The sequence below is a fragment of the Leguminivora glycinivorella genome, chromosome 3 (assembly GCF_023078275.1).
Source record: "Leguminivora glycinivorella isolate SPB_JAAS2020 chromosome 3, LegGlyc_1.1, whole genome shotgun sequence".
Taxonomy (NCBI): domain Eukaryota; kingdom Metazoa; phylum Arthropoda; class Insecta; order Lepidoptera; family Tortricidae; genus Leguminivora; species Leguminivora glycinivorella.
The window spans coordinates 17,673,415-17,696,556 of NC_062973.1; the positions used below are offsets into that span (position 1 = coordinate 17,673,415).

At 39.0% G+C, this 23,142-nt stretch overlaps 1 protein-coding gene across 2 annotated transcripts in view; it reads left to right on the forward strand.

The window, feature by feature from the left end:
• The window catches only part of LOC125242653 (tyrosine kinase receptor Cad96Ca), a 109,759-nt gene that overhangs the window by 72,100 nt on the left and 14,517 nt on the right, over window positions 1-23,142 (forward strand). For both annotated transcript variants that reach the window (XM_048151495.1, XM_048151496.1), the window contains exons 6-8: window positions 2,305-2,443; window positions 15,304-15,455; window positions 18,116-18,298. In XM_048151495.1, coding sequence (XP_048007452.1) covers window positions 2,305-2,443; window positions 15,304-15,455; window positions 18,116-18,298 — 474 coding nt within the window. The remainder of the gene's footprint in view (window positions 1-2,304; window positions 2,444-15,303; window positions 15,456-18,115; window positions 18,299-23,142) is intronic.

Consider the following 23,142-nt stretch of genomic DNA (forward strand, 5'->3'; position numbering starts at 1 on the left):
ACACGCTCGAAATTAGTTAGGGTCGCCGTTGCCGATTATGGCAGGGATAGCTATATATCGCGCTCCAAGACCCTCCCGTCAATTGACACTTACAATATGACCTCCTGAGACCACTTTATATCGCGTTATCCCGGCTTTTCCCAGGGTTCACATTAATCTTACAACTAGGGAATTTAAACACTGTAAAGGAGGGTAAATTCAAAACTTGGATTTCTTTGTAAATTTCAAGTGTAGGACGTCTAAAATACCGTGACAGTAGCAATAACAAACCACCCTGTAGTAAGAGATAATCAAGCTACTAAGTCTTATCAAACATAACAACCGATATTGAAGGGTGTCATGTCAATCATGTCGCCAATTGGCCTTTTCGTTAGGGGCTACTAACTTACCTAAATGTTGATATGGGTTCTATTGTTACTGAATATATAGTAAATAGGTCAACATCAAACATTCGTACAGCAAGTAGGCCACAAGGGCCCTATTTTCGTACGAACAAGAGTAGGTACCTACAAACGGTTATGAAACTATTTAGTAAATACAATTGGAAAATTTGGGAATTCTAGCTGAAGTATGTACCTAACTACTTATTAATTAGAGACCTATAAAGTCTCTAAATGTCAAATTTCAATACACTTAAATAATATTGTTAAAAATACAGAATTTTTGAAGGCAGAATAAATGAGCGTAAAATTTATTAATACTTACTTCCTCCATTAATGCAATAAAGTAATTCTAGACAGTCTAGACGGCCATGGCATTGAACCCGCCATGCCATACGTGTCTTTTAATACTCATTGAGATGTTAGTTTAATTTAAAGTATTTTTAAGTTAGTTTTACATGTACAGAGAAATTTTGAATAAACAGTCTATATTAAGGAATTATTTGTATAATCCAAGTTTCAAGAATGACAATTTATCACAATTTCCCAAAGCTTTCGTGTACTGAAGTTTGATATTATTGTATATTATTCGAGTAATTAATGACTTTAATCAATGTTTACTCTAAAACAACTAAAGCTTGCAAATCTTAGAATTTTCAGTAAAAGCATGGGCTTAGCCTACAATTTTAAGTAAACGTTGTGGATTGTAACAAACCATTAGGTAAATATTAATTTAGCTGGAATTTAAAGTATGAGTAAATTAAGTTCACCACAAAGTTACTGAAGCAAATGCTTTACAGTCATAATTACTGTTTTATTTAAAGCTACTATTATACTTATATCTCAGAGTATTAAATATAATATTTAGATACCTATACCACTCACGTTACTCTAGCCTCTGTGCCTACTGTGCCTAAACATTTTACGCACTCATGCCTGATGATGATGATGGGACTCATATAAACCTTAAAATCTTAATTTACAATTAAAATAACTACAAACTACTTATACATAAAAAGAAAAATAAAACCACACTAAATGGAATCTAAATCTGACTATTTATAGTAGATAATGCCTTAACTTAAAGCATTAAGTGCGCCTTTTTGTACTGCAATATTTTTTTGTTCAATACAGATTATATAAGTATAAAAAAGGTCCTTGCGGTAGAACCAAAGATGCTGGCTGCGATATCACGCCCTCAGCCTTGAATAATGCTGGGAGCGAATATTCTCACTGACATTTTCATTGACAGCATGGAGCGTGGAAAACAAATGGAATGCGTTTCCTTTGAGCGGCAATAAGCTGAGCGGCAAATTGCACCAAATTTCGTTACTCCAGCAATATTGTTCGAGTTTTTGCGCGTTTTTTGTGCAGAGAACATACTTTGTGCGCCAGAAAAATGCAAGCTCTCGTGTGGCACGTACAATTACTCTTTATTAAATTCTGCTTTCAATTTTACTATCGCTACACCATCGCTACACATAGGTAATTTTAGTAGTTTTTTTACACAAACTAATTTATATCTAGTGATAGGTATTAAATTTTGATGCAGCACTGATCTTTAACTGGCACAATCAGGCACATCTCAGTAATAATAAATAATTGAGCCTATACAGTATACTTACCATAGTTTTGGGAACAGACCTCTTCTGACGTGTGAGACACCATAACTATTAATAGTTTATTATGTACTTACGAATAGCCAACGATAAAGTTTTTTTCAAAATAAGTAGGGTTATAATTCTTTATAATATGAAACAATCACTGACATTGAGTTTTATCAAAGAATGCTATTGATGAATGTGACGTCCTAAGTAGCACAACTTGCAATCTCGCGCGCAAGTGCATTCTTGAAGTTCGAACACGCTTCGATGTTTTGACGCTGATCAATACTTTTATAACAAAAAATTGTTTATCTTTTCAGTTGTCAGAAGAGACCACGATCACGAAGGATGAACCGAGCGACGAGTGGGAGTTCCCTCGGCACCGACTGAGAATCTTCAACATTGTGGGCGAGGGCGCCTTCGGCCAGGTCTGGCGTGCCCAAGCCATCGACATCGATGGTAAGTGACCTCAGTCTCAGGGAGACCTAGCGCGCAAGCTTAAAGCCATGCCAGTGTGCGTAGCCGAAAGCCGAATACACAAACGCTCACGATAATATCTCTTTCGTATCTATCTATACCTATATCCCTATCGCTCTTGCGTATTAGCGCAACAGAGCTAAACTGCGTTTCTGTCGGCGTCTGGCGTGAAAATGCCATTCGGCTAGCAGGCCAGATATGTGCGTGTCCTACAGTTACAGGAGAACGCATGTTGTGGCGTATTATTCGGTGCACCACTGGTACTGCCTTAGCTCGAAAACGAGCAATAAGGCACAATGAGGATCGCACTCGTCCGGACTCTCATTTTAGTTTTACTTGTGACAGATGTGGTAGATAATATGATCACGGATTGGATTATATAGCCGCAAGCGGCGCTGCCGCTCGATCAATGCTGCTTAAATCATCTGTAATGTACAAGGCCTAATTTTAATGATTTTATTTGTACTTTCTGTTTTAATTAACTATAATGATGTTGACGATCTTTTAGTGAAAGCCTTTATTTATTTTATAATTGTGCGAAATACTGTGTTCATTTTCTTAAAAAAAATCTATCTATCTATTTCTCTAATGATGATGATGCTGATGACTGGTACTGCCTTCACTTAATAGGTTTCTATGTATGTTAAATCTTATGAAGTCAAATCAGTTCTAACTACTACGCAGCACTCCAGTTAAATGTCATGAAACTCGTCTGTGATTTTTCGTACCTACTGTGTAAATCAACCCTAAACTCTGTTTCATAATGGCATAGTATTTAAATTAAGTATCATTTGTGAATGACAAAACCTATACCCAATACCATGTTATTTATTAAAGTACGAATCAAGTAAGGTAACGGACCCAATCATGGACGGTTTAAGAAAAATTTTCGCCTCTTTTCGATATTTCACTGATAAATGTAAAAATTCTACCGCTAAGCGTGTTAAATCTTGAATGTCCTATCCTTCTTTTACATTTCAAGCGTATTGCAGAATGGATACTCCTATTGGTTTCTTCATAGTTAACAAATTAAAAATAGGTGTTTTTTCTCCAATTATGGACGGCAGTTCTCCAGTAATGGATCCCCCATTATGGACAGTGAAATAAGTTTAAAATTTTACTTTTAAAGCCAACTGATACTCATGAGTCAATATACAATTAGTTTGAGTTATTTTAACATAGGATTGTTTCTTGTAAATTTTGGTTTTGTAAATTGTTCCTTGTCCATCATAGGAGGTAGGCAGTTTTTCGGTTCCAGTAATGGACACTCGCAAAATAACGCCATTTCTTTATATCTTTGGAGCAACAAACTAGTATGTTTTGTACCTTATCTCATGCTTAATGCAGTAAGTAAAACGCATTCAAGTTTACACCGAGTATTATTTTTTTATTATTTTATACATGAACTTAACTCTCTTAGCAACATTACTAAGAATTCGTCTTGATATTTTTTTCAGCAAACTGATGAATTTTATCTTGTCGCCAAATCCTTCAGAAATAACCGAATTAATTGAAACTTCAAAATGAAACAGCTCTACAACTCTAGTTTATGGTACATAGCTGTCAGTTTTTAACCGTCGCCTCATATCTCAAGAAGGACGGTTATCAAGTCGTCTGTATGTTTTTTATTTTTTTTAATGTTTGTTCCTCGATATCTCCGTCGTTACTGGACCGATTTTGAAAAAAAAAAAAATTTTATTGAATGTATATACATACAGATTGGTCCCATTTTTCTCAGAACCCAGTTCTGATGATGGGATCCTGGAGAAATCGAGGGAACTCCTCGAATCTGAAAGGCATACATATGGTGATTTTTGTGTTTTTAAAGGAACAGCATGCATTAAGGTACGGAACAGTGACATTTGGTGCAATGGAACTGCTGATGATGGCCAGAACGGAACTCTTCAAATCTGAACGGCACGCTTATAGTGACTTTGGTATTTTTATAAGAACAGCATGCACTTTCGTCCAGAACAGTGACATTTGGTGCAGTGGAATTGCTGATGATGGTCAGAACCAAACTCCTCAAATCTGAAAGGCACGCTTATAGTGACTTTGGTATTTTTATAAGAACAGCATGCACTTTCGTCCAGAACAGTGACATTTGGTGCAGTGGAACTGCTGATGATGGCCAGAACCAAACTCCTCAAATCTGAACGGCACGCTTATAGTGACTTTGCCATTTTTATAAGAACAGCATGCGCTTACGTCTAGAACAGTGACATTTGGTACAGTGGAACTGCTGATGATGGTCAGAACCGAACTCCTCAAATCTGAACGGCACGCTTATAGTGACTTTGGTATTTTTATAAGAACAGTATGCACTTACGTCCAGAACAGTGACATTTGGTGCAGTGGAACTGCTGATGATAGTCAGGACCGTACTCCTCAAATCTGAACGGCACACTCATAGTGACTTTGGTATTTTTGTAAGAAAAGCATGCATTTAAGTTCAGAACAGTGACATTTATTTAGTTATGTTTGTTAAGCATATTGAGTTTTCAAGTCAAAGTTTGTCAAGCTTCGATGTCTTATAATATAACGTTAAGGTTTGAGGAGTTTCCTCAATTCCTCATGAATCCGTCATGAGAAATTGAGGAAACTCCTCAAACCTTAACGTTATACGTATATTCATTTGTGTTGCCATCTAATAATTAAAGTATTAAAAGCAGTTTTAAAAAATACTTACACATTTCTACATAATCCAACATTCGCAAGTAGCTTTCACCAGAACCCGAAAGGCGACGGTTTTTTTTTCTTAAAAATTATTAGAAACTAATTTTAGATACTTATTTTTAAGGATTTGTGTTTTTTTGTCCATAATGGCATCACCGTCCATTATGGGGTACTTCACCTTAGTTTGTTATTGTTATTACAATGCTGAGCCTTTGTGTGAAGGTGACATTTTTTATTTAAAAGACAAAGGCTGTTGTAAAGTTTCCATAAAACTAAAAATGTTAAATCTCTGCTCAAAACAAATGCCAACTTTAATTCAAGTGCCAAAAACTTGTATAGAGAGCACTCTGAATGTGAAGAGCAAAAGTATTAAATGATGATCCTTGTGTTAAAAAAACTGAATCCAGTAACAATCTACATCTATACGAGTACCATTAATATTCAGTATGAATAGACATACAGTCAGCAGTCTAGCGGCTGTAATCTGTATAGATGTATTTTGACAACCGGTCTGGCCTAGTCGGTAGCGACCCTGCCTGCTACGTCGCGGTCCCGGGTTCGAATCCCGGTAAGGGCATTTATTTGTGTGATGAGCAAACATATTTGTTCCTGAGTCATGGATGTTTTCTATGTATTTAAGTATTATATATATCGTTGTCTGTGTACCCACAACACAAGCCTTCTTGAGCTTACTGTGGGACAGTCAATCTGTGTAAGAATGTCCTATAATATTTATTTATTTATTTATATTTTAATAAATTACTCATGATTATATTGATGATGCTGACTACGCTAATCTCTGGTAGATACATAGCTTGTCCGCTTTACGAGATTATAGCCAACCTAATCTTAATCTTGTACTATAAAATAAAGTTCTAGTTAATACCTAATTGGTTCCTTTTCTTTCTCACTTAGATATCTGGCCTATATGGGAATGCTTAATATAACTCTTATAAGAAGTCACTGCTATATGATGCCGGCCTGTCAATATCTCAAGGGACGTTTCTTTAAACAAGTATTTTTTCCGGCCAATAATAGTCACTGAACGGACAAATATTCGACATACGAATTAGTATGTTGTATACCTATTAGACATTATTACCAACGTGCGTAAGAACGTTTTCACATTGATCCGATATCGGATGTAGGACTAATATCCTATATAATAAGCATGCCATCTTTGTTTATTTTCCTTTGAAATCCTTCTGACATCCGATATCGGATCGGATAATGTGAAAACGCACTAACGGGGTAGTACTAATTGTCACAAACACACAATTTTATGGTCATGTCAAACATGCTATACTCGTCAAGTCGTCAGCCAATCTGAATCCTAGGCCACTGTAGAACCCTTTCAAAGTAAAAGTGAAACTGACTTCTAGACCAAATAAAGCACGGTTTCAATACGACAGGGATCTAGAGTGGCCTAGGATTCTATTTGGTTGGCTGTACCTACACATTATATGCGGCAGCAGTTGAAACTATATTTTGTCTGAATGAGATATAATATTTAAAATTAACAACAATATTAGGGGCAGCGTCAGTGCACAAGTTGGGTACCTAATAGTGAATAGATATTATACATTTTTATTTAAGAATTTCTCTTAAAGCCTCCGCCACACATAAAGCGTTTTGATAGCGTAGCGTCAGCGGAGCGCAATGATAGCGGTGAGCCGGCGGAACGCTGGCGTTCCGCTCGCATTCCGCTCGCAATCCGCGCTCGCTAGTTCCCGCCGGCGTCCGCTGGGCGCAACGCCAGCGCGTTCGTCGGGCGCACCGCTATCGTTGCGCTCCGCTAACGCTCCGCTACCGCTCCGCCTACGCTATCAAAACGAGCACGTGTGGCCGAGCTTTTAACCTTTACATTTGGTATCTATCTAAAGCCTGACCAGAAATATGTACCCACGTGAAAAATAAAGACAGATAACAGTTAGACATAGGTGTGTATTTACTAAATTACTATTTAATGTTAAATTTAGGGTAAGCATTATTTAGAATTATAGCAACTTAAGAACGGTACATAGCTTTGTAAAAAATGAGCGCTGTCTCGCCAACAAACTGCATGAGCAGTTTGGCGAGAAACTATAAAAATGTAAAATGTATGTTACCTTTAAATAAATAAAAAAAAAAATAAAAATAAAGGGCTCTGTAATATAACATGTGCAAAAAAAACAGAAACAGTTCTTTGAAGAACATCAAGCAGATTATACCTCACTTAAAGCCTGACCAGAAATATATGACTACGGGCCATGTTGTGGAATTTCATTAGAACTATTTTCTTCATACTATACTGAACTCTCATCCCATTCACCAGAATAACAGCGCCCTCCTGACAACAGTCATATATTTCTGTTCTCGCTTTAGTTACCTAGGTTATATGCATGGTTAAAACAAAATAGGCGAGAGGCTGGCAACCTGTCACTGCACTGTCACAGTTTCGTTTTCTTTCAACCCCTTATATGCCAAGAGTGGCACTGAAGCTTTAGTAGTTTCATGTTTTCGGCCTACCCCTTTGTGGGATACAGGCGTGATTGTATGTATGTATGTTAAAATAAAATACCAAACATTTTGACGTTCCACTATTTAGCTTTATTAATTATGCGTTTTATGACCACTAGTTTCATTATACTAGTAACATACTCATAATCATTAGAGAGATGAGAACCTGTAAATTTGAACTGTAATAAAGCAATTTTGGATGCTAATAGGTATTGTTTTCCAAGCTGTTATAATAAATATTGGGGGACACCTTACACAGATCAACTTAGCCCCAAACTAAGCAAAGCTTGTACTATGGGTGCTAAGCGACGATATACATACTTAAATAGATAAATACATACTTACGAGTATAATACATAGAAAACATCCATGACTCAGGAACAAATATCTGTGCTCATCACACAAATAAATGCCCTTACCGGGATTCGAACCTGGGACCGCGGCTCAGCAGGCAGGGTCACTACCTACTGAGCCAGACCGGTCGTCGTGTTATTATGCGGATAAATCCCGTTACAGCGAGCGTTTTCGAGCTCTACGTTCAAAACGATATTGTAATAAATTATTGCTTGTTCTATTGTGAAGCCAAAGAGGATCGAGTGTATAGAGAAACTGTCAAAGTAAAATGTGTAGTCACCGTGCATAGACTGCCATCTCCCGACACATAATTAAAACTTTTGAACCTCAGTTTTGGCAATTTAACTCATATTCTGAAGTTGGCATATGTGTTAAATTGACAAATATTAATATTAGCAGAGAATCATCATACCATACCGTACATTTTTCTTGATAGTTCCATGCTACATTTTTTCCCAAAACTAACTATCTACGGAGTTAAATAATAATATGTCTTTGTTGAAGCACTCACTCTTTAAGATAATTAGGTAAATACGAATAAATACTGACAACGTTTTCGTACCGCAAGCCTCGCAGTCGATTCAAGAGTTTTCCCGCTTTGAGAGGGAAAGTGGCGTGATTTCAGATTTGAACCTAGTTCAGTTCATTTCAGGGGCATTTATTTTTATGATGTACACGTGTAGATAATCTGTTCCTAAGTTATGGGTAGTTTCTACATAATATAGTTGTTAGTCCTACACAGTACAGGTTTTGTTTAGTTTGAAGATGGGTTCATCTGTGTAAAATGTACCTCAATATTAATATATCTTCTCTACAGCTTATAAGACAAAGTCGCCCGCCGCGTCTGTATGTGTGTGTATGTGTGTTCACGATATAAAATCAAAAACGAATGAGAGGATTTTCATACGGTTCTGATCTATAAATAAAGTGACTCTTGAGGAAGGTTTGGGTATATAATTCGTTGAGGTTTTGTTTGAATTGGTTGAAATATGACGATATTTGCTAATTGAGTCGGACCAAAATCCAGCTGGCTGAGAGCTTTAATCGAAAACGCTGCCCAAACCGCTTTAGCTAAGTATATCAAAACAATGCATGGCGAAATCGATGTCTCACTTATATAATATGACCACGACCACAAAAAAAAAACCCCGCGACTTTTACGGATAACTTAGTTACTATCACCATTTTTAGGGTTCCGTACCAAAAAGGTACAACAGGAACCCTTATGGTGCGACTCTGTCCGTCTGTCACATTGTTAAATATCTCGAGAACTGTATATGCTATCGATATGAAATTTGGAATAGTTGTAAACATTGTGAACCTCTACAATTTGAAAGTATTTTTTTTAAATTAATTAATATAAATGATAGAAAATGGCCAAAATGAAAGGGGGGCAAACTGAAAATTTCAAGTAACTAGGTCAAGTGGGGTATCGTTAGAAAGAGCTCAAATTGTACATATCAAAACTATTTTTTATAATTTTTTGGTTCTGGAAAAAAAATGTTTTTTGAAGAAAAATGTAAAAAAAAATACCGTCCCCCCCCTGATCTCCGAAGTTTACCAACATAAATTTATGAATTTTTACCAAACATAGCTATTAAAATGAATATTACAGGAAAAATAAAATCGTACACGTATCTTGAAAATGTTTTTATTTATTTATAAAAAACTTTTCAGATTTACATTTTCAATTTCAACACCCTTGCGGGTGTTTATTGTACCTGTATTTTTTTAACAAAATAACAATGAAATTACCTGCCTTCAAATAGAAGCAAACTGGTTAAAATCGGTTCACGCAATAAACAATTATTCCATAAAAATTATCTTCCATACTAACTCGCGCACATTAGTTCACTCAATTTGCCGATAGATGTCGCTGTACGTTGAACGCTCATTTCCTACATCGCGTTTTTCCTGATATAAATGAGGTCGGTTCAGGAGCGTCCTTGCGACATGTCGTAAGTCGTAAACTATTGAAGTCGAATAGTCTTGATTTTATTTGGACGTTGTCTAATAAAAATAAAATTGTATATTAAAATATTACTTGTTATGTGGGAAATTGAGTCTTGAGGGATTTAGTCAAATCTGTAGAGTTCTATGAATAACATTTTGATGATTCAACTATTGAAAGTTTGTACGGAACCCTAGGTGAGCGAGTCCGACTCGCACTTGACCGGTTTTTTTATATTAATCCCCGTGCGTAGCCGGGGGCGCGGGCCGCTAGTACTTACAAGCTTTTATTCAACTTGCCTTGTTAGTATGTTAGTTTGGGTCCAAACGTAGAAGCTAAATTTGACCCACTTCCCGGCTTCCGATTGAGCTGAAATTTTGCACACATATGTAAATTACGTGACAATGCAATAATATGGTATTATGAAACTGATCTGATGATGGAGTAGAAAGGTGGTCATATGAACTCTGTTATGAAACGTCGTATCCCTTTCCAGTAAGGGCCAGGTTTTTAGAAACGTCTCGGAGAGTAGTAGATTACTGTTGAAAGAAAGGTACAGTGGGCGATAAAAGCTTATGTCAATAATGAAATTGCAAAAACCTTATTTTATATTTATCAAACTATACGGCGTTTTAGTTAGGAAAGCACCGTCCGGTATACAACATGTCATAAATACATTAATGCACGATGAATTTGTGAAATTATTTAGCAAACACTTTGCCATGCGACATTAGTTTTGCATTTACTTGCAGTTAGTTAAATTCGAGTCACTGTGCATTATGCTCATACCTACTTGTCGCTTTTATAGTCTGTAGGAAACTCGAATGAATTTACAAGTTAATTTAAAATTGCATATAAGGTACAGAGGATTTTCAACTGAACGAATTTTGTCCATGCTTTAACACTATAATATTAACTTGAGCTCCATGTGTATTCACTAATGCAAAAATACAGTAATACAGTAATCCAAAAATGGTAAAACATGGAAAAAATCGAGCTGTTGATATTTACCCTCAATAATGTAATTATACCTACCCTGTACCTGTACCTTGCTTCTAGATTCATATATTAGGCGTATAATTTAAATAAAAGAGAAATGTTTCGCTTGTGCAGTAATAGGCTAGTTTCACATATTCATATTCATATTCATATATTTATTGATAAAGTTAATTACAAGTCAAGAAAAATGTACATATAATGGTTTACACTTGTATGTAAATATAAGTTACAAATACATCACTCAAACAGTTTACAATTATATCTATTTATAAACAGGAAATACAATGTCATTTTTTTATCAATATCCAATAACACATACAATTAATTTAATACAATATAAAATTCTACAATATTTTTATTATACATATCACTATAAAATCAATTCACATTTCATTTCATGTTGTAAGACCGTGGATCAATGACACCCGAAAAATTCATCTATGGTGTAGCAAGCTAATTCCAGTAATATTTTTTTGATTTTATTGTAAAATACGATATCGCTCGGGGCAGCTCTTATCTCGGCAGGCAATGAGTTATACAGTCTGACCCCCAACACGCCAACGGATTTTTTGGCTTTTGCAGTGGTGTGGGCCGGGACCAGAAGAAGCGTTGCACCGCGTGTGCTTCTGCCCGACTGCTGTTCACGTGTTTTATACGAGCTGATATTTTTTCTTACGTACTTGCACGCTTCCAATATGTAAACGCTAGGTAATGTTAGTATTTTGTACTTAATGAATAGGGTATGTGCCGAGTGGTCGAAAGGTTTCCCCGCGATTATTCGTATGGCTCGCTTTTGGAGTTTGAACACTCGTTCGCGATCCGCAGCCGTCCCCCAAAGATCAACGCCATATATCATTGTCGAGTGAAAGTACCCGTAGTACGCCTTTAGTATATTGTCATTCGAAAGCGTCGGGGCTAATCTGGACAATGCAAACGCCGCTGAAGATAACCTATCACACATCAGGTCTATGTGAGCTGACCATGTTAGACCAGAGTCAAACATGAAACCCAAGTATTTTGTTTGGTCAACTTGGGGTAATGGGGTGTGATTGAGATATATTTCTAAGTTAGTGTGGCAGTTTCGAAGTTGGAAATTAATTAAACACGTTTTCTCCACGTTTAAGAGCATACCGTTGGCGCGGAACCTTTGCGATATTTGCGTCATAACATTGGTCAGCTTCAGTGTTAGTGTTTCGGTATCCTCAGCGTTGACTATTATGCAAGTATCATCTGCGTAGGTCACGTACTCGGCATCAGAGCAGGCAGCCGTGATGTCGTTCACAAGCAATAAAAATAAATAATTCCCAATCGTTGATCCTTGGGGCACGGCACACTCTCCTGTGGCTTCTAGACTGGATTTGGAATTAAGGACGTGGGTGCGCTGTACTCGGTTTCTAAGAAATGACGCGATTAACTTGTGAAAGTTGCCTCCAATCCCGTAGCACCACATTTTTTGTAGAAGGAGCTGGTGATCCACCATCTCGAAGGCGCGCGACAGGTCGCAGAAGACAGCTGCGACCTTCCGCCCGCCACCGAGGTGGGCGAGCACCCGCTCCTTCAGGTCGCGCGCCGCGCTCACAGTCGACCGCCCCGCCTGGTACGCGTACTGCTGTTTATTAAGGATGTTATTACTCATAAGGTGATCCATGATTCGCTTACTTAGCAGTTTTTCAAAGATCTTGGAGACTATAGGTATAAGTGCGACAGGCCTAAAATTCTTGAGAACATGCATCTCGCCTTTTCCCTTATAAATAGGTTGAATTTTAATGACCTTGAGGGAGTCAGGATACACACCCTCTAAAACGCAATTATTAAACAACTTTAATATTAACGATATTACGATAGGTGGGAAGTAGCCTAGTACGTTAGTGGTCATATCGTTGCTATCCCTAGATGGTTTACACTTTATCTGTTTTAGTGCTAGGATTATTTCATTAAGTGTAAAAGGCGCAAACTGTAACTCGTCGAGCTCAGCCGGTAAGTATTTTTCAAGATAAGCGAGCGCATCTCTAGGGCACTGTTTCGGATTGTGGGCATTCGCAGTAGTATAATACCGGTTTAGCGCATGCGCGGCAGCAGTGGCACGCGCCTCGGCGCAGTCGCCCTCCGACCGGCTAACGAGTACGTCTATCGCACCGCTGCCGCGCCTGTTGTTATTGCACGTCTCGGATGCTATGATACGCCACACACCTCGGTGCATGTCGTCACATAATTCAATATGTTTATTTATGTACTTGGTTCTTCGTTTTTAAAAGTTCTAGGGAATATCTTAACTCAAGTTCTAACAAATGTGAAAACATGTCGACATCACCCTTCGATAGACTTTGTTTACAAGTGCGAATTTGGTTACGTAACTCTCGTAAAGTGTCATTGGTCCACACACTAGACTTATTTTTAACAGGGCACTTCTTTTCTGGGAAATGCACATTAAAATAATGTTTTATAACATTTAGAACGGACTCACATTGCATACTAGGACATATATTTCTTGATAACAAGGTGTCCCAGTCATAAAAACTTAAAGTTTGTTTAAAACTATGATTTTTTTCCTTTGAAAAGGAACGTTTTACTACATAGCATGTTTTTAAGTCAGCTTTGCCTACACTGATTGCGATACTTGTACTCAAATGGTCAGACAGATTCAGTTGGTTGCAAATATTGTATTATTTGTCTTGCAAGTATTGTACTTTTTATGGTAGTTTTAGATAAATTTGTGTAAATGTGGTCAATACAAGTCTCTGTTGACATTGTTATTCTAGTTGGTTGGTGAATTTGTTGTTTGAATCCAAACTGTTTTAAAATATTACATAATGATTTAGTATTATTATTCGGGGCAAGAAAATCCATGTTTATATCTCCAACTATGACAACTTTATTATTACTTATTACATTTAGACTAAATAATTGGTTGAGTTTTGAGAACAATATATCACTATCAGCGTTCGGAGGTCGATATATACATACTACAATTAGTTCCATGCCTATACATTCGACAGCACAGATCTCAAACTGCTTCTCCAATGAGAGGTCGGATACTTCACGTCGCTCGATAGTCGTGATGTCAGGATTGACGTATATGCAAGCACCACCTCCTTTGCGCGTCGGTCTGCAGTACTGGGCACGGAGACTATAGTTTAATATGTTCACAGAGGAGATTTGCGTTGATGACAACCAATGCTCCGTTATACACAGCACATCTATTCGATCGCGAAGTTGTAGTTCACATTCCAGCTTACATGTTTTGTGTTCGAGTCTGTTTATATTTTGATGGAGTATGGTGACCAGCTTCGTGCTTGACTTATTATTGTTGAGAATCGGCGGTGACGGAGGCTGGGGCGGTGTCATCGACGGTGGTGGCAACGGCGGCGACGTCAGAGGCTCCGTCAGCGGCTGCGGAGCGTCGCCGGCAGTTGCGGGGCGAGCCTCTCGCACGCCCGGCGCCGTGCCGAAACCACTCCCGAACCTCCGTCATGGGAGGCCAATTTTCACCATTCATAAGAATGTCAAAACTGCTCCGCGCCACCGTTATCACGAAAGATGCATAGTGATTGTGCCTTAGCTGTAACTTTTCCACTATACTGTCAGTGACGCCGCATTTTTTATGGATATATGACTTAATGTCATCAGGAGTCGTGTTAGTTGCAAAAAAGCATGCATGAATTTTTTTTGCGCGTTCAGCTGTCATATATAGATACAGATGTCATATATACCATAGATCAAGCAAACGTATCTACTTAGCGTGTCGAATGAACTCAGTGAAATCCACTGAGTTGTCCGTCTTTACTCGCAGCTTGCAGCTTTCGGGCGTCAATTTTTGTAAGTTGAAGTCAACCAAAACATAAAAAATGCCTCGTTACGTGATATTCAATTGCAACAACACAAAAATTATGAACAATCAAGAGCCTGAGACATATTTAAAATTACAGGCAAGAATCAACTTCAGTACAAAATTTGACACGCTCGGCCCCTATACAAATATATGAATTTGTTTCTTCTATCTAAATTAAGTTCTGTGGCTAGTTTCCTACTAGTCGCGTCAGCTTTTTAAGAACTGTCAAAACGATTTGCTAATGTGGAATTACTATGAAATACTGAGGAGTGACGTCACGGTCAATTCATTTACTTTATATCTTTCTCTTTGACTTATTAAATATAAATTATGGTTAAACATAAACTACTGTCCATATTTTTCTTCTAATTATGTGGTGCTTTATTTCGTGCCCTGCATAAAATATTTTATTTTAAGTATAGGAAACTAGGCTATTGTGGTAGCAGGTGTGAATGCGAAGCTGATAAAATATGTGCCAAGTAAAGTCATCACACCAGAAACAAATGATTAATTTAACTTTGGAATGTTTTTCAGGTAAGAAAGGCGAGCAGACAGTGGCAGTAAAGACGCTGAAAGAAAACGCGTCAGAGAAGGAGAAGACAGACCTCGTGCAAGAACTGATAGTGATGAAAAACCTCGGCACCCATCCCAATGTAGTCAGGCTCATAGGTTGCTGCACTGAAAAGGTAAGGACAATTTTCCAGGAATGTTAAAAGTCTGTAATGTTTAGGGTGGCTCACGTACATATATATGAAAAAACTTATTTTTCGATGGGGTACTTATGGACTAAGAACTGAGAATTTATGGAAAGTTAGTGTTTAAAAAACCTTAGAACAAAAACATGGCCGACGGGCCGGATTAGATAATATCAAAGAGGATCAAGTATTATAGAGAGTTACTGTCAAAGTAAAATGTGTAATCACATCTCTTGACACAAGCTTAAAACTGTAAAACCTCAGTTTTGACAATTTGGCCCATATTATTAGCTTGATGCGTGTTAAAATGTCAAATATTAATATTAGCGCCATCTAGCCGAGCGTTCCCCAAAGGTATAACGCCATCTAGGCCACCGTACCTACATCTATACGGTTCTGAGGTACTCTCTACATTGTCCCAAAGTTTCATCCTTGAGAAGCGGCTAGCGGCTCTGGGCTTTTTGGACATAAATTTTGTAATGATATCTCAACAACAAGCCCTTTGATTTGAAATATTTAATAGTGTAAGAAATCTGGTTTTCATTTAATTTTGTACACTATTTCAACATGTGATTTATAAGTTACAAAATAGCAAAAATAAAATATATTTTTATAAATTTTTCAAAATTTTTTCTTTGATGAAGAAATTGAAATTTCCGTGTACAAAGAAAAAAAATGTTTAAACAATTTGAAAATGAAAAAAAAATATTTCATTAGTTTTCATACAAAATAAAAATAAAAATATCCACACTTACTATCATGTCAATGACCACTATAGGTACCTAAATCCCGGAGCCCGACGGCTAACAGTCCACTCGCATTGACGAAATAAAACTGACAAACGGTTGGCGTCTACGACTATTTTAGAGATTACTGCGTTTTATTGTATCAATTTTATAAAAAAAGCTTTTGAAGTTTTTGAGTTTATGGCTTTTATGATTTTTTTGTTTCTTTAATTATACTTATATTTTTTTTACGAAAATAACTTTAAGTTATAAACATTTCTAACTGAAGGTGTGTGGTTAAGCTTACTTTTAACGTTAACATTCCTAGTAACAATAGTGATAATATGTGATATACCAACATACTTCCCTACTCGTACATACCCGGTGTAAGATGAGGGAACCGAAAGATTTTAACTACGCTTTTCGGAGGGCAAAATAAAGATAAAAATAAATGTTATATATTATGTTATATTCAAAAAAATTGTAATTTTTTTTAAATAAAAAGTATTAATTTTACTTAAAAATGTTATTGGTAAAACTGGCATTTAAAATAAAAATTTACATTTTTTTTTTCTAAAAAAAATACTTCTTGTAATGAGTTACTACTTATTTTTTGACATCTATCAACGAGGATAGTTAGATTGTCCGATAACGGCTTCATCACCATCAAAATAGCCTTATCTTCTGAAAAATAATAAGTGTTATTTTTTAAATGCTTATACACATATGGATATGAGGAAATTATGTCAGTTATCGAAGATACATGTATAATAGAAAAAATATTTACACAAACGTAACAGAACAAATAAGTAAAAAAAACTATTACTACAGTTTCTTTAAGTTAGTTAATTGCTGTTAAATTATGTAATTTAATGCTTAAATCACAGGTCAGATAAAAATATCCTCCTAAAATTCTATTAATAGTATCTGTAGAACAGATTATTCAATTTAACTTTAGAATAACTCAAACTAAATTAATTTCATTACAAATGCCAAGGAAGAGTCGTGATAAACGTCAAGATCTGATCCTTAAGCTAGTAGATCCAATAATCTCATATTAAAGAGTCGACTTCATTTTTCTACTAAACCCGAGAGGTTATCAACTTTGAGCTTTTAAGAAAGACTTAGTTTCATTTTTAATAAATGTTAGACTATTAGGACAGTGTGGCGAGCTATCTCGATAATGATAAGCCATTTATTAAGCGCTGCGATAGTTTCTCTTATCTACTGAAATATCAATTTCTACATCGATGATTTTACTTAAAAGAAAATGTTGTCTAAATTATGTTCAGTTCAATAACTACTACTTTTGTCTGAAACCCTTCGAGTCCCAGTGACATCATATGATGTCAGTAAAATATAAGTAAATACGTATAAATGCTTGGGGCTCGAAGGGTTAAAATAAAGCCATCCCTATCTCAATTCTTGCAGTTAACTGCACTCGGACCTATTGCTTTTCTAAATCACAATATTATTTTGTCTTTCACTACACATTTATAATATTATTTATATAAATGAGTAGGTACGATTAACAATAACTGGTCGTGTAAAGCCACTAGTTTACGCTCCATTGTATCGTAGTATTATAGTGATGACAAAGAGAGATATACTATTATGCTACGGAGCATGAATATGAGCAATTGGCATTTGACCTACGCAGCCTATTTCACGTGCTCTGCCTTCCCCTGATTAGAAAACAAGCGTGAGTTAATATATGTACTTATATCAAATCCCGTGTAGTGACGGGTTAAGAATTTCACCACCCATTTCCACCCGTGAGTGTCGTAGAAGTAGACTGTGCGTAGACGAGAGGCTGACACCCTGTCACAACTTCGTTTCCTTTAATCCTCTTAATTGCCGAGAGTGGCACCGAAGCGTGATTATAAGTATGAATGTATGTACACTAATCCATCAATATCTTCCTAGGAGCCAACCCTAGTAATAATGGAGTTCGTGAGCCTCGGAAAGCTCCAGCAGTTTCTGCGAGACTCCCGAGCAGAGCGGCACTACGGCAACACTCACGCCGGGAGCCAGTTCCTCACCTCGCGAGACCTCACCCACTTCGCGTACCAGGTGGCGCGGGGCATGGACTTCCTCAGTTCTAAAGGGGTAAGTGTATAACTCAGAGTTATATCATCATCATCATCATCAGCCTATCGCAGTCCACTGCTGGACATAGGCCTCCCCAATTTCACGCCACCGTTTCCGATCTTCGGCTGCTCGCATCCAGCTGCTGCCAGCCATCCCGCGCAAATCGTCGCTCCACCTTGCCTGAGGCCGTCCTACACTACGCTTGCCGAGACGCGGTCTCTACTCAAGAACTCGTTTACCCCAACGGTTGTCGGTTCTACGGCTAATATGGCCAGCCCACTGCCACTTCAGCTTGCTAATACGGTGGGCTATGTCGATCACTTTGGTTCTCTGCCGGATAACCTCATTTCTGATTCGATCCCGCAGAGAGACGCCGAGCATAGCCCTTTCCATAGCCCGCTGAGCGACTTTGAACTTGTGGACCAGCCGTACTGTCAGTGTCCACGTTTCGGCCCCGTACGTCATGACGGGTAGGACGCACTGATTGAAGACTTTTGTCTTCAGGCACTGTGGGATCGACGATGTAAAAACTCGACGTAGCTTCCCAAATGCTGCCCAACCTAGCTGAATTCTTCTATTCACCTCATCCTCGAAGTTGTTTCTACCCATCTGCAATGTTTGCCCGAGATAAACATATCTTTGAACAACTTCGAGAACGGCGCCGTGTACCGCGATCGGTTCCGGTAGTACATGTTCATTGAACATGACCTTGGTTTTATCCAAGTTCATCCGTAGGCCGATGCGTACAGAAGAGTCAGCCAGGTCGTTCAGCATCTGTTGTAGGTCCTGCAGCGTTTCTGACACGATGACGATATCATCAGCGAATCGCAAGTGAGAGATGTACTTGCCATTAATGTTGATGCCACGTCCTTTCCAGCTCAGAGTCTTAAACATGTCCTCCATTGCATTTGAGAACAATTTCGGGGAGATGACGTCCCCTTGTCTCACACCTCTATGCAATGGTATAGGACTTGTTTGCTGATTCTGTACTTGGACGGACATGGTGGCGGCCTCGTAAAGACATCTCATCACTTGGATATACCGCCAATCTACTTGACATCGCTGCAAGGACTCCAGAACGGACCAGATCTCAATCGAGTCAAAAGCCTTCTCATAGTCCACAAATGCTAGACACAGGGGCTGATTATACTCCTCGGTCTTCTGTATAATCTGCCGCACTGTGTGGATGTGGTCTATGGTGCCGTATCCACTCCGAAATCCAGCCTGCTCCGGAGGTTGGAATTCGTCGAGTCTTCGCGCAAGACGGTTCGTGATCACTCTTGAGAACAGCTTATAGACATGGCTTAGAAGAGAAATGGGTCGATAGTTCTTCATCAAGGTTTTGTCTCCCTTTTTGAAGAACAGGACGACCACACTTCTACTCCATGCCTCCGGAGTTCTCCCTTCGAATAGGACAGCGTTAAAAAGCTTTTGGAGCTCCCTCAGTACGGGTTTACCACCTGCCTTTAACAACTCTGTTGTAACGCCATCCTCTTCAGGGGCTTTTCCGTTTTTAAGCCGCCCAAGAGCGATCTCGATTTCGCCGATACTGACTTCTGGCAGGTCTTCGGTGTAGTGGCGTGTTAAAGTAGCTCTAGAATCCTCATTTTCAGGATCAGGTCGAGATGCATGTGAAGCGTATAACCGGCCATAGAAGTTTTCCACTTCAGAAAGGACTGCCGGCTTCGAAGTAACGACTTCTCCACGAGCTGTGGTCAACTTCGTCAGGTGGCTTCTTCCTAGAGATTGTACGAACACCTTTGACCCCCGGTTCTGCTCGATCGCTCTTTCAATCGCAAGAGTATTGGAGCACCGAAGATCGTGTCGTACGTGCTTATTGATCTCTCGGTTTAGAGTCCGTTTCCCTGACGAAGTGACGGGTGGGTTTTCACGTCTTTCCTTCATTAGCCCTAAGGTCTCTTCCGAAAGCTTTTTTTTTATTGAACATAGTGCAAGCTTACAGTCTGAACCAATACACCTACACATTAACAATACATGCAATATAATAAAAATAAAACATGCTTAGGTAAAATGTCGAACAAGTCAAACTAATCAAATAAACAATTAAGAGGAAAAATAAAATGAGAAAATTTAAAACAATGTCAAAACAGATTACAGGTCAGTCAAATAAAAATTTATAAATTGTCTAGCAGTTTTGCATAAGTATGCTAAACGATCGGCAAACATGTCAACGTCAACGTGCTGAGTGAGCATCGCCTGGAGAAGCGTTAAAGCACGCGTGGTGGGCGCGTGCCTCGCGTAACACGTGCGAGCGGTCGGCCGCTGCAGCAGACACGGCCGGCGACGCGGTGCCACCGCCCCTCCAAGTCGCGCGGCACACGCTTGGGAACTAATAACCCTATCTTTCCTAACACATCTGGGCTATCAACATGGTGGTGGATGATGGAGAGATAGTGTATCAGGAGCAGCAACTTCCTCCTCAAACCGAGGGTGTCTAGCCCAACCATCCCCGAGACAAAAATGGAAGGGTAGAGGTACGGGTAGTATCCATAAGCTTTCTTGTACAACCAGCGTGCAAATTTCCGTTGTGTTTTCTCAAGCATTAAGGAATACTTGGCTTCATACGGATCCCAGACAACCGCACCATACTCCAACTTACTGCGTACGTAAGCATTATAGAGAACCTTGGCCACTCCGACGTGAAATTGCTTGGATATTCTCATTACAAATCCTAAGGTTTTACTGGCCTGCCTGCTAATGCTAGTGATATGCGAATGGAAGTCAAATTTGCTATCCAACATTAAACCCAGGTCACGAATATCAGTGACTTTCTCCAAAGACGAGCCCGCTAGACTGTACTCAGTTTGGAGTGCGGAACGTTTACGTGTGAAAGTTATCGCCTTACACTTTTTGGCATTAAAGGGAAGTCTATTTCTCACGCTCCACCCAGCAGCAGCATCAATATCAGCTTGCAACGCCGCACTGTCACTACTATCACCAATGCCTAGGAGCAGCTTCAGGTCATCGGCGAAAAGAAGACATTTAGCTGCCCTAAATGTATCAGGCAAGTCATTTATCATAATAAGAAAAAGAGTGGGGCCAAGGGTACTGCCCTGACTTACACCAGACAGCGTACAGTAATCGCTAGACTCGAAGCCGCTCACCCTAACGTACTGTTGCCTACCGCACATATAACTAGCTAAGAACTCTAATAGCTTCGGCGTGAAGCCCACTAGCGCCAACTTGCCCAGCAATATGTCATTGTCGACCAGGTCGAAAGCTTTTCTAAAGTCGAAATAAGCTGCATCGACCTGGCGACCAACATCCATCTCCTTGCAGACATAGTCAGCAAGAGCAACAAGATTCGTGACAGTGGATCGCGACTTACGGAAGCCGTGCTGACTGGGGTGCAAGCGATCTGCCACCTGTACACTTATATGGCGATTGAGCATGATTTCAAATATCTTGCCAAACACAGGCAGCACGGCTATAGGCCTAAAAGAGGTAATATCCGTATTGTTACCTTCCTTGGGAACTGGCGTCACCCTAGAAGTTTTCCAGCGATTTGGATAGACGGAACATCTGAGCGAAAGGTTAAATATATGCATTAGAGGCGTAACCAATGTGTCAGCACAATCTTTGGCTAGAAATACTGGGATACCGTCCGGTCCGCTAGATGAGCGGGGTTTAATTTTACGTATAGCCGCCCTTAAATCAGACTCAGAAACGAAGGGAATGGAGACAGTTCTCGAGTCACCGGAGACGTGTGCCAAGCGCGCCGCGGTCGCCGCGTCCAGGTTCGGCCTATCTTGCTGGAACACGGAGCTGAAATAATTGGCGAAGGCATCCGCAGCATCCTGACCACTCACTTCTCTTCCATTAAAATAAAAAGACTCGTCACTGTGCTGTCGTTCCCTTTTTTGTCTTTGACATAATCCCAGAACTTCCCGGGCAACTAATAATATTACGTTGTACATTATGAAGGTAAAGTTTATACGCATCATCAATCAAATACTTTACTTGTGTTCTGTAATATTTGAACATATGCCAATTGAAATCCTTGCCCTCTTGTCTGAAACGTTTCAAGTGAAAATATTTTAATTTAATATTGCGTATAATCTCCCCTGTGAACCATTTTGGGTATACGTATTTAGAATTATTATTAGTACGATTTTTTAAAGGAACAAATTGATTGATACACGAATAAAGTTTGGTGTACAGAATTTCGGTAGCAGAATCAACATCAGCAGCTGACAGGAGATCGGTCCAATCAATGGCTGCCAGAGCCGGATAGAGCATTTGGTAGTCCGCCTTACGCCAGTTCCAGTCTGGGCAGGAGGCGGCGCGCGAGCGCGGCGGGGCGGACGGCGGAGGCAGGCTGCAGGGAAACGTTACTAAAAGCGCAAGGGGTGGGTGGTACGCGTCCATCGGGACCAACGCTTCATCAGAACAGGCATATACCGACAAAAGTTTTTCATCCAAATCACTCAGCACGAGATCCAACATGCCCCCGTGTTCATTAAAAACATTATTATATTGAGTCAGTTTACAAAAGTCGCAAAATAAATCAAAGTCACATTTAACACTAGAAGAACATGAATTAAGATTAAAATCGCCTAACAAAATGAAACATAGGTCAGGATAAGCACATACAGCATTTTCAATACATGTCAAAACATTCGTATACTGGTCAGCATTATAGCTCGGAGGTAGGTATACGACACAACACAGAAATTTCAAATTCTTATAAGTGATTATTGCAAATAACAATTCCATATCAGTGGTAAGGCCATCGATATCATGGAGGACACGCATTGAATAGCGGTCTCGCGCGGCCAGCAGCACCCCGCCCCAGCCGGCGTCGCCCGCGCGGTCTCGTCGCGCCACGCGCCACCCGCTGG